Here is a 17,399-nt window from a genome sequence, read left to right as displayed (position 1 = left end):
TGCTCACAAAAACATAAGGCATGGCAAATTTATAAATGACGAGCTCTGAATTCTGTTAGAGAGAAGCCCGTGACTATCTAAAGAAGTCATCTGACGTCATTCACATATACATTTTCCGGACTCTTGCCTGTTCAGAGTTTTACTACAGACCTGTTGCGCGCGCAGCTAATTCGGTGACAGCGGTGGCAGATGGAAAGGAGGAAACGAGGATAATATTTAGAAGTTAAACGGGGACAAGTGTCTAATAATGGACAAGTTGAAAAGTGTACTAAGTGGGAAGGATCAAGATGAGGAACAGGGAATTGTCACTCAGGTTCGTGTTTTCTAAACGTTTAGTGAACAACCGTAAGGTTACCCATGTGTTAGTGAGAGGCAGTAATACAACAACAACGTATGTAAGTTTCACTACTTTCTGAATTCATTATTGTTGTCAGTGAGTGATAATTTATTTACAGCATACAGTTTACTTTTCAAGCAGGTTATTAGATGTGCACTTCTTAACCCAGTATGCTCCATTTGTTTACATGCTTTTATCTTGTGTAAATCTGGATTGCGTGTACCACTGTTCATGCCTAACGCTGAGTGATAACATTTTTTACATTTACAGATTTCAGAAGGTTCAACACTGAGTTGGTCCACCAGACTGAAAGCTTTTTGTTTCTGTTTTGTACTTGGTGTTTGTATGTCTGTTCTGGTAAGTGTATATAATCTGAAAGGTCCATGATTGTAGTAAGAGTATTGATAATTCCTATATTTCATCAAGTTCGCACAGAATCGTTTATTTATATGGTTACAAATACCCCAAGCTTTTTAGTCAATCACTGATCAGAACATCCTCACTGGGCAACTTTACAGCAAGGTGAAATTTAATCTAGAGTCTGCTCATTGGGGCTGTAAATCGAAAATGTGGTAGTGGGTTTTCCCCAGACTCTGCCCAGTTTCTTTGCACCATAATGCTGGTTGCCCTTGTATAAGTGAAATTTCCTGTGAGTACAGCATAAAACACCATTCAAATATATATGTTGGTCTTGACAGCAGGGCCCCACTGAATTACCTCCCTTGAGGTCACTCTCCCAGTTAAAGGGTGTTTTTAAGAGTATTTATTTCATTGGCATGTAATGCCCTACTCAAGAATATTTCACTTACATCATGGTGGCCAGCATTATGGTGAGAGGAAACCAGGCAGAGCCTGGGAAGAGCTCACTCCCATCTGCAGGTCAACTTCATTTAAGATCTCTCGACATTCTGCGAATCTCACGCCTCTAAATATAATCTCGTTTTTTTTTTTATTTGTTTGACAAATGGCTGTGTATACCTTTTTAACTTAAAATAGTCAGTGAAGAATTACATACTTGTCAATAAATACAGGGTACATCCAGGACATTGGCTTCCAAATGTATAAGGTACCTCATCCCATGAGCCTGAACTCACATGAGGTAGATGTACTGATTTTCTCAATTGTTAAAAACATTATTTGTAACTGCTGTTGACTTAGTGTGACAAAAACTGAAAATCCAGGGGAATTTATGCTCCATGCTAATTAATGTAGGGAAATTGCCTGCTGCATTAGCTTGCAGGACTGATGTTGTGTGCAACTTGAAGAACAATAAGCAGTCCTTTCTACATGTGTATATGTATATATGCACATCTACTACAATGGTTGACAGTGATGCTGATTTTCTCTCTGGTCATTCATGGAAAAGTCTTGCAGCAACCTGCAGATGATTGTGGGTTTCCTCGAACCATGCTTGTAACCTATGAAATACTGAGGTTTGGTAGGAGTGGTTAAAAGGCATGTTTTTGAATCATTAGGCCATTTCGTCTTTCACCAGTATGGTGTGTTTATGCATGTTTGTGCGTCTCACAAAATTCTTGAATACTGTGTTAAACAACAATGAAATATATCAACCCAAATTCAGCTTTCACTGCTGTATGATTCCAAGTCAGGTCATTTGTCATATGAAAAAGAAAAATTATGATTTATTTAGTTACACCTTTTTCAGCTGTTTTTGGTCACATAAATATCTTAAATGAACTGAGGTACGTGTAGAATCATCAACATTTTGGATTTTTTTTTTTGTTTTGACAGGGTTCAGCGTTACTCTTTGTGGGCAGAAATGGACTGGTCCTGTTTGCTGTATTTTACACACTTGGAAATATGTTATCATTAGCCAGGTAATCGGACTATTTACAGATTAAATACATTAATTACTTCAGATAATCCTCTAATGCATGTAAATATAAGAGAATGAATCATTTTATAGTGGTTTGAGATTTTACATCCTTGACAGGAATCAAGATGCACAGATGAAGATGAAACACTCATGAAATAACAGAACAATTCTTACATTTACAGCACATGTTTTCTTATGGGACCATTGAAACAGGTGAAAAAAATGTTTGCTCAGACGAGGATAATAGCAACCATACTTGTTCTGGTAAGTTTATTACCATTTTAATGTCATGTGGAATGTCCATTTTCACAATTTCTCAGTTTTCACACACTGCACATTGTTATCAGACACATCTGATGATTCTAGGACTTAAGTCTAAAGTGAAACACACACAATGTAACATATGATTTCTGTGGTCTACAGGATATCCAGCCAATTCTTGTCGCCCCAATATTGATTTAATATTGTCTTATTTCTTTTAATTGCAGGTTTGTTTTGTCATGACTCTGGTGTCAGCATTTGCAGTGAGTAGGATTTTATTGTTTTTCTTTGTTTTTTGTTCATTTCTGTTATGTATGCATGTCTTTCACAGACAGTGATTGAGTTCATTTATGTGCAATAGAAAATATATATCGTTAAAATATCAGGATTTCTGTCCCTAAAATTTCAGGTATTCTACATATTTCACTATCAATATTGCAAGAATAATGAGCTTCCTCACTATATGGATATTATTTTCCTTCAAAATAGAATACAGCACTATACATGTCTAGGTACTTGATTAAGTGGTTGAATTGAAGTTTAAGTTTTCCTACATTTGCTCTTTTATGACCTTATCACGAGCTGTGAGTAAAGTGGGTTTTTTTTTTTTTCAAAATATTTCAGCTGAAAAATGCTGCCCTTGCCTTGGTTTTCTGTATACTACAGTTCCTGGCCCTAACATGGTATTCGATTTCATACATACCATTTGCACGGTAAGTACAGCCATTTTCAAACTGATCTCCTCACTGTTGAGTATCTCAAAGCCATTACCTTTGACTTTTGGTGTGTTTAAACTACTGGTTTGTTTAAAATCTAACATTCAGCATTTTTCTGTATTTTGGTTTGAAGAAAGTTATATTAATGCTGCAAACCATAATTTAATTTTCATCTTTGCCATGCTGTAAGATTTATGTGTTGTCACTCTCAGATTTAATATTACATCTTTAAATACGAAATGAAATAAACAATCATCAGTACAGTAGCGAGCAGAGAGGGGGGTGGCGGGGGGGAAACCCACGGCCATCTGCAGGTTGCTGGCAGACCTTCCCACGTACAACCAGAGAGGAAGCCAGCATGAGCTGGACTTGAACTCACAGCAACCTCAGTGGTGAGCCAGATCTGAAGTAGGAAAGTTTACCTATATACATGTACAAAGTATGACCTTAGAGCCTTTATATTTTTTTTGACAGAGATGCGGTTAAAAAGTGCTTTGGAGCCTGCTTGGAATAAGTGGCCAGCTGTTCGCCAAGAAAGTTCTACAAAAACTGTCTGACTAATTCTGCATGATTTGATACTCTAAGTCACTGTGTTCAATTTTAGGAAGAGCTGTTTATAAATTAACATCAGTCAATATCAGATTGGTTGACTGAAGAGACCAGAAGGATTGGACATACACATGGAATTAGTGCTGGTTTGGAGTGTATGGATAGTTTCCGGTGTAAATTATAAGTGTACAAAGTATATACTTGTAAATTGTTACAGGTTTGTCCCTGTTGTGTTTCAGTGTGTACATATATTTTTGTGGTGAATGACATAAATTCATATATATTTGTTCAGCAACTTGATACATCAAACATGTATTTTACTTTCATTTATTTTTTACTCATCTCAGGATTACATGCTTAATCCACTGTCCACGTTAGCTCTAAATATTTTTGTAATGACTGCATTAAATCCTAAATTTCTTCAAGGGGAAACTAAATTTACAGAGACTATTTTGTAAAATCAAAGCAAAGTTTCTTCTTGTATGTTTTATATTTACAGAGGGTGCTTCAGAAATCAGGGTTGATGTTGTAAACCATCCCTTTTACATGTATATTGTATGAAGAGTTGGTCATTTTCTGAATCTACGAAAGCAGTATGATTTCACTCCAAAATAATGAGTGTAGATATTTTAACGAGTTACTGTTGCATCCTTTCCTGAGTGAGAAAACGTCAGTTAAGCTCAAAAATGCTTCATAGGAAATAATCAAGACGTTATTTTCGAAAATGTCTTCATCTTGCTAATGGTTTTGGAATTTAGAAGCTCAGTGTTAATGTAGAGGTTAAGAATTTTAGCAAGAATTCAATACAGGCACATTATGTAATATGAGCAGGTTATAATTCTCTACATTTACATGTTGCAGTTGCATTCAGATTTGTATAATTGAATGGGACCAATTAATTGCTATTTTTCTATGATAACTGATCATTCATAACGCATGTCTTGGGTTAAACTTAGACAATTTAGCCATCAATTCATTGCATTTTTGGATATTATTGTTATTAATTTACGCTATGATTTACCCTAGGAGAGGGAAGGTAGGGGCCTGGGGTAAGATCGTTGACTTTTGAGATAGGATTTGTATTTCTGCACAACCTGGCCATTAGTACAATTAGGAAACAAGGCCCATTGATGTTGTGAAGTATCATGTGACATGGCATACCCTGGGTGAAGCCGTCAACATTGAGCAAGGAGTAGACCCATCTTATTTTAGAATTTTATGTATTATAGTTTATACATGAAGATGACAAATATAAATTGTTTGCCCTTGCTTAAGGCATGCAGGTATCAATAAGCATTTATTCATCTGCGCATAAGCTTAAGTCGGACAAATTTACACTAGTTTGGCCCTTGATTACACAACTATGTGATTACAGTTACTTCCACAGTGCATCTGAGAACTGTGCGCAAGCCTTTGCGCAGGCATAGTTGAACACCAGCACTTTTAGCTGTCATTCCTACTTATTACAGCGCATGCATCACTCTCTACATTTGCTTTACATCACTACTTTGAAAGGGAATTCATGTGTATAAAATATTATTAGAAACAATGGTTGAGGCAGATTTTTTTTTCATTTTCTGACAACACTTCCTGCGTCATCACCCTGACCCCAGTGATCCCAAGGTTGTTCCAGATTTTTTGCAAAATTTGCTAGTAGTGGCAGTGATGTAAATTGAATGCAGTGTGCGACGGATGCGTTGTAAGGAGTGTGACTGTCATTGTGTTCGTGGACGCAACATTCTGGAATGGACCATGTCTGTCAGCAAAGGAGGTAATGATAGTCACCAAATCCATGAATCAGTAGGTGTATAAATATTCCTTCCCCTTTGATTTGATGGGAAACTCTTGAGAAGTATTGCTTTTAATAGCCAGTTACTGCATGGATCGCATTCATTATTATTTTAAGGTTACATGTACTTTTGTGAAATGCAATCTGTTAAGTCACATTTTGATAACTTCCACTATGTGAAATGTGAATTATGTTTAAAGGTTACTAATAAGGTGAATTGGAGCAGGATGTTTTTTTTGAAGTGCGACTGAAAGTTACTTGTGTTATCATTAATCTAGTGCCGCGTCATCCATTTACGTTTAATCAAGTTAGAGACGTCTCACCGATGCAGAGGCGGCAAGATACGCCTAGTTGTAATTGTGATTCCACAAGAGTATCTAGTAGTTTTCTTCTGACACAAAGTGTAAATGTTGTAGTATTACATAAGTACTACTGTATTTCAGCTGAAGTTGACAGAAACAAATGAAGGCCATCAGATTATACATGTACTTCTAATGCCAAGTATGTTTTTCTGATACGAAATTAATCAGACGCTGAAAGCAGCGGTCATTCCATAACGAGCTTGGTGTATATGTACATTACCTTTCACAATTGGACAAGGTTCCATTCATACTCCAAACAAAATCAGATCTACATGTATTATTTCTTGCTTGACCGAAATTAGAAAGTGTTCCATATGAACTCCAACCAGAAAAATCGCAGTACCGGTAGTCGCCATCTAGTTTCCTTAAATGCAAAACTCACCAGCAAGCATGTTAGACGATTGTCTCAACACTGTTTGGTCGTAACTTGAGCTCCATGTGAAAAAAAACTTGCCATGGTCCTTGGTGTTATGCTACGTGAAAGGGAGGATCATACATTCAGACCGTCCCCTGCTGGTTTGGTTCCTGGAATTGTCAGTTGGTGTGCTGGTGCGTAACCGTGATAATCAGACGTGCACTAAACACGGCGGTGCCTTATAATTCTGCTCATTGTAACTTTATGGTGATGCAAATATTTGTGTACAATTATGTTCTTGTACTGCATTGTGAATAAATTAAAATTACAAATTAAGATGTGGGCTTTTTTTTTTCTCTTCTGACAATGGTTCATGAGAAAAGAAAAAGAACAAAATGGTTTCATTGTTTTAGAAATTTTATTTCTGAGGTCTCCTTCATAATCAAGATATGCCTTCAAAAAAAAAAAGGCAGATTACAAGTTTCACTTCAACACGTATCTGTGTTTTCCGTAACACTTATTTGTGTGGATTAACTCAAAAGTCAGATTGATTTTGCAGACATTTCATGGATAGAACCTAGATAACAAACACTCCCCAGAAGCCACACAAGGATAGTGGCTCTTTTTTTCCTTCTTTGCAGTGAGGATTGCAAGATGCAGCTGCATCGTCTTGGGGGAAGACTGCTTTGTAGTTTACAGTTAACACGTTCCCCTGATAGTGAAACTGACCAATAGGTACTTAAGAGAATTTGTTAATTGTACAATTACATGTACACTAAACATAAAGAGCTGTCCTGTTGTTCCTTTAACATGTTGAGTACTGATTAAAATGTACTTAAATTATACTTGTTTTTATTTCTTTTTGTAGCCTGAGATCACTCGTCCGGCCCGGCAGGCTTAACAGTCACTCCACGGCGAATCTGTCCCCATCCAATCAATCTGTAATCAAAATTAACACATACAGATTATAAAACTTGGCATACAACTTTGTAATAACTTTCTTCCACAAAATATCTTGCAAACAACCCTTACCAGCTTATCAATGTCATCAAAATAAAAACATGTGGTCTAAACTTGACTTAATAATGGTAAGTTTTTGCCAACACCCCCCATGCCACCCACATTCAGTTGTGACCCGAACAACTCCCCACCAACACACACAATGTTCAAATTCTGACTTGGGTCAAAACTAGACTTGAGGAATTCATCCCAGTAGCATCCCATGAATCACACCTTGTGCTGACTATTTAAACGTGACAAAACCGTGAACTGGGCCTCACCTCCAATGTTTTTCCACCCTCCTGCTCAGGGCAATCTTCTCCCCAATTTCTGTGCACACTGGCGTTGTCAGACCAATCTTTGCCAAATCAGCCTTCACAGCTAGCACACGCCCACCAGTGGATAATGATCCAATGTTCACCATCAAAATTTCATTCTTTGACAGTTTTTGTACCTAAATTAGAAAGAACAAGAATGTTTGTGACGACAAGTCCAACATGGGTGAAAATGACCATCTCTACTTTCAAAACCATGTTCTTTAAAGTTTGACCTTTTAACTGTGAGGCTGGCAGACTGCAACAGATCAAGTACATGTAACAAGTGTGAATTAAACTTCTGTACAAAGTAGCATGTGTGATATTAAGCTTTTTGTTAATGCAGATAACTCCACTTAATTTTTCCAAAACAATCATCCGTTTATAATTTTCCACAATGAATTGATCATCTGTCCTTTCACATGCTGAACTGGGAGCTTACCACCAGATTTGACTGACTTTTATTGCTTAATTAGACTATGGGAGGAGAGAAGCAGATGATAACCATCAAGAGTAGACTAATCACAAACGATCAGTCAAAATTTTACTGCAGGCAACGTTTTGGTACTAACCTATCTTGGTTGGCAGACTAGGTGCAGAAAGTCAAAACGTTTTGGTACAAATAATCTGTCTTGCAGCAAAGTGATTTGGTTTGTGGCATTCACTGTATGCACAAGCTCAACTGACTTATCTTAACTGAAGAGGATATTGATTCTCATATAAATCATACCTACACATGTGCATTTTTGTTTGCACATGCTATTTTATCTTATACCTTTGCCCCCTTTTTGTCGCCCTCTGTCCTCACTCCCAGCAGTCTCCTGAGGAGAAAGTAAGAGATTTCCAGCTCTGTGTAAATATCTGGCAGAGCTCCCACTGCCCCTAGAACCTGTCCTACCATACGGTCAGCACGACAAAGGGTGGGGTCAATCTTTGTGCCCACACCTGAAGAAAAACACATAGAGTTACAGTGTAACCCAGAAGCTTTCTTCAAACTACTGAATAAAAGCATGGCGATGCTGTTGCATGATTTTATTGATATTTGATGACTTTTTAGAAGCAATCACACCAATGTATTACAACAAGCCAAGGACAGATTAGGAGAATGTGATTTAGAAAGTTGAGAACTGCATTGAACATTCAGCCATTTTCTTCATATTCATACAGGATTATGAACCTTCATTCTTTCATATATTTGTTCGTCAACAGATTTCTACTTACCATTAGTGAATTAGTGTTTTAGATGAGTTCAGTTAACAACAACAGAGGACACCACACAAAATAATTTCTGAAAAAAACACAAACTGAAATATCTTACAGAAGTTCCTCACCAATAAGACCCCCTGGCACAGCATACTGAAGATCATTCTGCTCAGCAAAAAGGGAGACAATCCTGGAGTAGATGGGTTTACAGGAGAGCTTGCCCTCCTGGTCACGCGACACAATACCCGGTCGAACCTCGATCTCCTGTCCCACTCGCAGCACCCCCTTCAGGATACTTCCTCCAGCCACACCTCCTTTCAACTCCTCTACCTCTGACCCAGGCTTGTTCACATCAAATGATCGGATAACTATTAACCTGGGCTCTGAGGAAAAGTCTCTAATAGGAACAGGGATTTTCTTCTCTATGTATTCACATATGACGTCTATATTGTACTTCAACTGAGCAGATATTGGAACAATAGGTGCACCTTCAGCAACTGTGCCTGTAGGAAAGATATCATAAAGACACGCAGTAAATAATACATGTACCCATAGTAGATGATAACTGACTATTACTAATGTCTAATCATTTCAATAAAGTAAAAGGCACATTTACAAGAACTGCATATACTTGTACATGTATCTACATTACAGGAAGTAATGAAAAGGGAAAAGGATGTAACATACACACTCCTGAAGAATTAACATACATCAGTATTTATTTAAAATCAATTAAAGGCATTTGTTTTTGTCCGTTAAACTTCTCACAGTTTTGATTGAATAGGAAATCATACATTTTGGCATGAAAACAAGGATATCTCCCAACAGGACAAATCAACCACTGTACCAAACCCACAATCCATCTGCATCAAAATCTGATAGCCAAGGTTTGGCATTCGATAACAAGAAACTGTCTTTGGATTCCCAGCTCTTCGATTCAAGCTTCTTCTTCAAGGTTTCTCCAGATTACCGCCCATGACCTATCATAACGGTTTCCAGGAAAGGTGAATCTCTTACCTTGAACAAACTTCAGTATCTGATCATACTGCTCTTTGGCCTGACTTTCCTTGACCAAATCTATTTTATTCTGTAAAATGAGGATGTGCTTAAGCTTCATGATTTCTATAGCTGCCAGATGTTCTGAGGTCTGGGGTTGAGGACAAGATTCGTTGCCAGCTGAAACCAGAAAACAACAGAATTATGAACAGGGACTTTTATTGTTTATTTTTTTATCTATATATAGGTGAAATGTCAGGATTCCAGTCACTGATAAAAGTGTTTCATCACGTTAGATATCACTTCTGTTATTACATTTTGATATTTCACACCCCAGCGCCCAGACGAAACATTCCGTTGTACGATGCTCTAATCGGAGCTCAGTGGGATGACATCATATTACAAGTTTAGTCAACTTTAGCATTCCTAAATACAAATATTGGTCTACAGCTGAAAACATTCAACATTAAGCGTTCAAATACAAAAATCATCATGTTGTCAAAATCTATGTGTCTCATGGGTTTTCATTTCCACTTTTCACGAGAGGAATATCTATGGTATTCGACCCTCACTGTGCAACATCTGCTATTAATCGACTGACTGATATTTTAATACATGTTGTTAGTTGTTTGCGATTGGGACTTTTACATTCTTTTCCACTCATAGGATGTCATGTTTATAAGTTGAAGAAACTCTGAAGGGCCCAGTGGAAACAAGAGCCTTTCAGTATGTACCAAAAAAAAAAAACCTGAAGAAGTCACAATAGAAACCTTCACATACTGGGTTGTAACTCCCAAACTCCATGAGAGCATCACCTCCATGAAAAGCGGGCAGAGCCCAGGGAAAACCCATGACCTTCCGCAGGTTGATGGAAGACCTTCCCACGTACAGCCCAAAAAATTCAATTATTTAAACAATGGGGATTTTAACACTCTTACAACAGAAATGATGCAATGAAGTCTATCAAATTATTTATCCATCTGTCCTACTATTCATACCCATTTACCTATCAACAACAACGCTGCATCCATAACAGCTGCTCCATTCAACATGGTAGCCATAAGAATGTCATGACCAGGGCAGTCCACAAAGGACACATGTCTGAAAAAAATACAGGTTAATATTAATTACACTTCTTGCATCGTGAAACGCTATATTTTTATTTATTTATTTAATCGTCGTTTAATGCCATACTAAAGAATTTTTCATTCACAAGAAAACTGTAAGGTTGCAGCTGGAGAAACTGAGTAAACCACTGACCTTTGGCAAATTATTGGTGAACAATATCACTTTGTGTTAAGTACAGCCAGCGAACTCAAGACAGCCATGTCCTCATTGTTTGGTCATGTTCTTGTTTTCTGTACAGCACAACATTACCTGACAGTACTTTTCTATGAACGGTTGAAAATGGTGCTGGAAGCCTTGGCATTCCACTGCAGTGACTTACCTGAGCAGTCTGAATCTGCCCGAGCATCCTGTCCTGTCACAGGGGAACACATCAGGTGTGTTACTGCCACAGGATTTGTAACAATCTGGTCTGGGACAGGAAGTGTTATCACACTTATATATCTGTGAGAGAGAAATACACAAAATCCAGTGTCCAAATGCATTGCCAGTATCAATATCAGGCCACCTTTAAAAAATCCTTGTTGGGCTTAACCGAACCAAATGATAATAAATAGGGTAGGTTGCAAGGGAGTTCTTTTCTTCTTATTCTGGCAATGCATTTTAAATTAACATTTTGAGACAATTAAATTTTCATGACAATACCCTATAAAAACTTGATTGTAGTGCCCATGTTTGGAGTTATACCCAGTGAACATATTGTGGCATGAGTCACCTGTCATGCTGAGATATTAACAATACTGATCAAGAAACAGTGTCACTCTCACAATAACAAGTCAGATTTTGGGTGGAATCAAAAAGCACCTTGCGAGAAACATGTGACAGCCTTTCTCCACAACCAAAATGAAGCCCCCAGGAGCTGAATTTACTTATCTGAGATCATCTCTCAAGCTAAACATATACATGTAGTTTTAATTTTCAGGATAAAAGTTACTGTCATCAATTATATCAGTGGTTTTCATGACCAACACTACAACAGCCAAAGTTTAAGGACATAAAATTCGCCTGGATGCTTAAGGTCTGGATAAATACTTACCTTTGCATTCGCATATCCCAATTTGATGGTGATATTCCTCTCTAATTCATTTTTGAATCGCACAGTCTGCCAAGAAAATGGGGAAAATTCCTTTAACATGAACAAGCTGTTATTCTTGAAAAGTGTTTGTTACATGTTATTCTAACAATCTTCCTAATTAGAAAGAAAGTTTCAAACAGTAAATAAGAAAGATTTATTGATTGTTGTATTACGCTGTACTCAAGAATATTTCAATTATACCTTGGCAGAAGAAAGAAATGTGCATTCAGAAACTGTACACTACCTGAACTCCTGAGATTGCCTTCACAACTGTGGATTTTCCATGAGCCACATGGCCAATTGTACCTGTAAACATTTTACAAGAAATAATTCTCACACACAAATGTGAATCAAAGGCTCATGTCAATATAAACATCTTAACAGCATGTAATTATTCACAAATATTTCACACTTGTAATAGACAGAATAAATTATTACTACTGAACCTTTTATTCTTGATTGATATTTTGTTCATTTATCTTGCAGTGTCTCCTCTGCCCAAAGATATCTAAGTAAAACGAGCAATTATTACTGCTCCTGCAGTGTTTTGACAGAAAACCTGTTTCAAGTATATACCTATGTTGATTGTGGCCTGGCGACTTATTACGTCATGTGTGAGGGGTGTTAATTTGCTAACATCCTGCAAAAGAAAAAAAAAAAAAAGTAAATATGGCAATAACACATTATGACAAACAATACTTAGATATGGTAGCAAAGCTGTTTAACAATGATTTTATTACACAAAACACCAAGTAATCTGTAAGTTTGTAATTTATTGTATTTAATATTCACGCAGAGAATCAATAATGGAACATCTCCCTCGTGTTATTGTGCTCTACATACTGCAAAACCTAAGCTCAACACAAGCAGTACTTTTTAGGTACCACCCTAACATTTTGTTGGATATCGCTTTCCCAGTTATGCTGACGCCGATACTCAAAGTACGATAAAAGCAATGCTAAAAATGGCCTATGTCTATCATGTTAGTTAAATTCTCAATATCATTTGTACTCATCAGAGAAAGAAAATATGTTGGTCAGACTCTCACTTTGCATGATAGCGGTCATACTGAAAGCATTGTGTGAAAAATATCACGAAGTGACAATCATTTCAGGGGCATCAATGCCTCAGGTATTTATAGAACTGCCCTTCTGCTGTCTAACAATGTCATATTCTTTAATCCAGCTACTCACAGTTTTGAGCATCCAGGTTCCTCACAAGGAGAGGTGATAAATAACATGCAGCTAAATGGGCAACATAGTGAGTTTTGGCGACTACTAATAAACTACTACTGGACACTTTAACTTCCATTTATTTGAATGCTGGACACATCCTGATTACTTTTCCAGAAAGAATTTCATACCTAAACGTTATTTTTTTCATTTTAGGGTGCTATGTTATGCAAGGCCTACTCAGTTAAGACAACCTGAACGTTGAAGATCTGGCGTAAGCGAAAACTCTAAATTTCCCCAACATGATAGGAGTGAAGAAATTTTGAGAACAGCATTGAACACCTAATAAATAAATAAATAAATAAATAAATAGAAAGAATCACGGAGAGATACACTGCAGCAGGCCTATGTATTTGCTAAAATACGTTCTTTACTGTTTCAGCTACTAAACATGGATATCAGTTATTAATCACCTTTAACTATGTAGGCTGTGTTCATTTAACTTCTGGGCTGATGTTATTATAACAATATGGAATTCCATCATACTCGTTTATAGTTTCTGTGATTCTTTGCAAGTGTATACATTTATTATAATGTCCGTATACGAGAAAATAGACAGAGTTATCAACCCTTCTGGCAGAATCGACCATCTTGTGCACCTCGTTCTGAATTTGCATTAAGTTCCTGTCACGGTTCCATCTTGGAATGTTGTAATCTGTGAGATTTCCTCAGCAATTTTGTTCTGCCCGAAAAGATCACCTCAGCAAAGGCCTACTTACAAAATCACCATGCATCCAAATTAAACTTATACCTGGACAGAATTCAAGCAACTTTTCAAACAATTTACAATCCACCCACGCTCATATCGAGAATGCCTGTTTCCTTACGGTGTTACACCGATTTATCTCTCAGAACGTACAAAACTTTCAACGAAATATTCCCACCTTCAACAAAGTTCCAACCATTAACTTACCTACAACTTGGTTGCACAAGTGCATGGAGAAAATCTCTGAGTTTTAAAACGCTCCCCAGTCTCTCAATTGTTCAGCCATTTAAAGACGAGAGCTTGGATATGTGGACTGGTAACACTACTCACAGTCAGAAAACCAATCACCTAAGACCTAAGCTGGAATCTCCTCAGTAATCCCGATACCAGACCGTTCCTCAGTGAGCCATATCACTAGGCTACTCAGAAAGGTAAACAACTTGAAGTTCTACAGCTTCATTTGAATAAATAAATTCCAACAAACACAATTCCGCACAATCTAAAAAGAATTTTAAAAAGTTGAGAATTTAAGAATAAAAATAAAAGTCAGTGAAATAAGATCTTAGTTTTCTAGTGTTCCCAGAAGCTTACACACAGCCAACACATTCTTAGTAATCACAATTTATTACAAAATAAAATAACCAAAAAAAGTCCTGAAACCTGATTTGTTTCACAATTAATTGGTCCTCGCCTATTGCAGATTCTGCAGATGAAAAGCCTCCTACTCATAATCATCCCTTAAGATATTTATATACATGTATGTTATTATTCATACTAGGAGCACGTCATGGCTATTGGACTTGTCTTTCCATACAAAAGGTGAGGGTTCAATCCCAGCCTTAGGAAGGTCCTTGGTGGCGATAAGTGGTTGACACAGTTAAGCTTTTCTTGCAATGTTGTGTGAATGTTCTTAATAACTTGCCAAATGCCATTGTGTACCCAAGGCATTCCAGTTTTCTCCATTTATACAACTGCCGACTTAAATGGTATGTGATATTTCTGCAAATTACTTTGTTTATACTTAACTTGAAATAAGCACATCAAGATTACACACAAAAACTTAATTAAGGTGTGCATAAACTAATAAATTTCTCAGACAATAGCTTGAACTAACACAATGAGTAGATCTCTTTCCATTCCCACAGGTATAAATTGAAAGGTACAGTGGTCTTGACAAATTCATATAAAAATTATGATACCATGTTTGTGATTTTTGTAAATTTCATCATTCACAGCATTGAATATACTGACTAAACTCGTGTAATGTATAAATAATCAATGTTGAATGATTATTACTATCAGAAATTTCCAAAAATATTGATAGGTCAGTGCCCAAGAGGGATATAACACTGTCTTGCAAAATAGTTACACAACATTACAAAACGTGTAAGTGCTGGAACAAAACTAGTCAAACACAAATACACAAGGATACTCTTAATATGGGTGGCATAAGAGTGAAAAAAGTACTTCATACTTAACTAAATTACCATTTCACTTTTAATTTTCACCCTGAAGGACTAAACCCCTTATAAACTTGAGGATTACAAGTGTAATCTCAGTGTGAGGTGTAGATGAGGTGTATATGGGTGTGTACACCACACGTACACATCCGTGTGAGGCACAGATGAGGAGTATCCCAAGTATACCTCAGACATATGCATCTACCTCAGATATACATCAGGAAAATATAACACTTTGTGAATATAGATAATGTACCCCAGATACACCTCACCAACTTTGAAAAAAAAAAAATAAAATAAACACCAAGAAAATATACCTCAGGTACACCTTAGAATTTTATTTGATTTATTTGATTGGTGCTTTACGCCATAATCAAGAATATTTCACATATACGACGGCGACCAGCATTATGGCGAGCGGAAACGGGGCATTGCCCGGGGGAAACCCATGACCATTCGCAGGTTGCTGACAGACCTTCCCACGTACGGCCGGAGAGGAAGCCAGCATGAGCTGGACTTGAACTCACAGCGACCGCATTGGTGAGAGGTATACCTAAGAAACTTAAAATGTTTTAAAAAATTGAATGATGTACCTCAGCTACACCTTAGAGACTAGGAAAGTTTTAAAATATGAAATCAGATTTAGACATTTTACTTTAAAGAAAATGGTAACTGCAAAATTACCAATGTTTGTGCATGTGCACAAAAAATGATTTACTAAATTAATACAAGCCTATAACTCTGGTACTAAATTTGGATAATTGGCAAAACCTCAGATATACCTTCAGTATACCTCACTTTCACCTCAGTTATGTTACACCTCAATGGTACACCTCTGATGTACCTCAAGTATGTATATACCTTATCAGGGTAAGGCTATATATGCAGTGGGTCTTTGGGAAAAGCCAAGGGCTATCTTATCAGGCAAAAAAGATTTATGAATGAACACATCAAGCTCTGAAAATTCTTCATATACACAGTTAATAATAGGAATCTGTAGAAAAGTGAATACATTGTACTGTTAGTACAAAGTTAATAACTCACTAGGAAAAGTAATGCACTGCGTGCGCACCTACGCTTTGCCTCTTTCATATTAGTCATGAGCAGATGGTGATAACGTACAACAGTATTAGAGTACCTCTGTGTCTAAAATAACTTCCCAGACGAGAACATGTTCCTTAGGGAAGTCAACATGTTTCATTTTACACAAAAATGCCCGCAACGGTGCTTAAAGTGCAAATGGTTACAACAGTTCTATTCGGTGCTCAGTTTTCGATACGGTAAAACACCCGGATAACCACAGGTATAATATGGGCTATCGGCCCGTATTCATACTGATGTTTAGTGAACCCGTAGCTACGTTTGGGCAATTTTAAGTAAAATGCCTACCAAAGTGGACAAATCTTGTTTGGAAAGATGTGGTTGTTGACTCTTCGGCTGCTCGTCCCCGGCCATGCTTTCTGATGCAATGCTCGATTTTACCCATAATGCAGTGGTTCGGCCCGAGTTGCGTTCAGCTGGCTGCCTGATGTCACATACTGCAATTTCCACACTCAGATTGCGACAAAAGTGTTCAAAATACAACCATCAATCACTATTTTGGCTTCACAATATGCAGGTTTTGTAGTAGTCGTAGTCATGTAGTATTTACTTTACTTTAGCCGTGGATTGCGGGCATCAGACAGCCTTGGCCTGCTGCCCTTTCATGCAGCATGTAGGACCTAGGCCTACGCCTAACTTAGGCCTATAGGCCTACAGCTTTCGGTTTCACATATCGTGTCTTGTTGCGGATATAATGGCATGTGGGTATCATATTAAACATTAGATTTTGTAGAACCTAAAAAATATAAAGGAGATTATCTTAGGATGTTACGAATATAAAATAACCTGTCTCGTATTTCGGCACTATTTTCCGAACGTCCTTCTCAACCAGTCACATATTTTAGACAAAATTTTTTTCTGCAGAATGTTCCCAGTTCAGCCACAGTGTTTGCTAAACCGTCTGCGCGAATGTTAAATTGCATATAAAAAAACCCACAACTGTTTACAGAGATTAAGATACCAATCCATGCGTGACGGAGGG

At 37.3% G+C, this 17,399-nt stretch overlaps 2 protein-coding genes across 2 annotated transcripts; one reads left to right on the top strand and one right to left on the bottom strand.

The window, feature by feature from the left end:
- The first annotated feature begins 166 nt into the window (after nt 1-166).
- Nucleotides 167-6,542, top strand: LOC135482231 (vesicle transport protein SFT2B-like). The gene is made up of 7 exons (XM_064762107.1): nt 167-313; nt 608-694; nt 2,090-2,175; nt 2,357-2,438; nt 2,663-2,698; nt 3,060-3,148; nt 3,626-6,542. The coding sequence occupies exons 1-7, from the start codon at nt 248-250 to the stop codon at nt 3,663-3,665; spliced, it is 486 nt and encodes a 161-aa protein (XP_064618177.1). The 5' UTR covers nt 167-247; the 3' UTR covers nt 3,666-6,542.
- Nucleotides 6,543-6,617: 75 nt separating this feature from the next.
- On the bottom strand, nt 6,618-16,818 carry LOC135482230 (eukaryotic translation initiation factor 2 subunit 3, Y-linked). The gene is made up of 11 exons (XM_064762106.1): nt 16,706-16,818; nt 12,495-12,558; nt 12,163-12,224; nt 11,880-11,945; nt 11,166-11,287; nt 10,725-10,819; nt 9,740-9,898; nt 8,851-9,225; nt 8,295-8,464; nt 7,487-7,659; nt 6,618-7,145 (listed from the first exon to the last, which is right to left on the bottom strand). Exons 1-11 carry the CDS (start codon nt 16,769-16,771, stop codon nt 7,082-7,084), a joined length of 1,416 nt encoding a protein of 471 aa, XP_064618176.1. The 5' UTR covers nt 16,772-16,818; the 3' UTR covers nt 6,618-7,081.
- Nucleotides 16,819-17,399: the final 581 nt, after the last annotated feature.

The sequence above is a fragment of the Liolophura sinensis genome, chromosome 1, assembly GCF_032854445.1.
Source record: "Liolophura sinensis isolate JHLJ2023 chromosome 1, CUHK_Ljap_v2, whole genome shotgun sequence".
Lineage (NCBI taxonomy): Eukaryota > Metazoa > Mollusca > Polyplacophora > Chitonida > Chitonidae > Liolophura > Liolophura sinensis.
The sequence above is the reverse complement of the archived record's forward strand: the minus strand, read 5'-3'. Positions and strand labels throughout refer to the sequence as shown.

What these genes read in the sequence shown, in the direction of transcription:
- LOC135482230 (XM_064762106.1), bottom strand. Translation starts at nt 16,771, where the DNA reads ATGGCCGGGGACGAGCAGCCGAAGAGTCAACAACCACATCTTTCCAAA. An exon ending in GATACTGAAGTTTGTTCAAG is followed by an intron (nt 9,226 to 9,739) that starts GTAAGAGATTCA and finishes TCTTTCCTACAG; the next exon opens with GCACAGTTGCTGAAGGTGCA. An exon ending in GCGACAAAAAGGGGGCAAAG is followed by an intron (nt 7,660 to 8,294) that starts GTATAAGATAAA and finishes TTTCTAATTTAG; the next exon opens with GTACAAAAACTGTCAAAGAA.
- LOC135482231 (XM_064762107.1), top strand. Translation starts at nt 248, where the DNA reads ATGGACAAGTTGAAAAGTGTACTAAGTGGGAAGGATCAAGATGAGGAA. An exon ending in GTGTTTGTATGTCTGTTCTG is followed by an intron (nt 695 to 2,089) that starts GTAAGTGTATAT and finishes TTGTTTTGACAG; the next exon opens with GGTTCAGCGTTACTCTTTGT. An exon ending in CTCTGGTGTCAGCATTTGCA is followed by an intron (nt 2,699 to 3,059) that starts GTGAGTAGGATT and finishes AAAATATTTCAG; the next exon opens with CTGAAAAATGCTGCCCTTGC.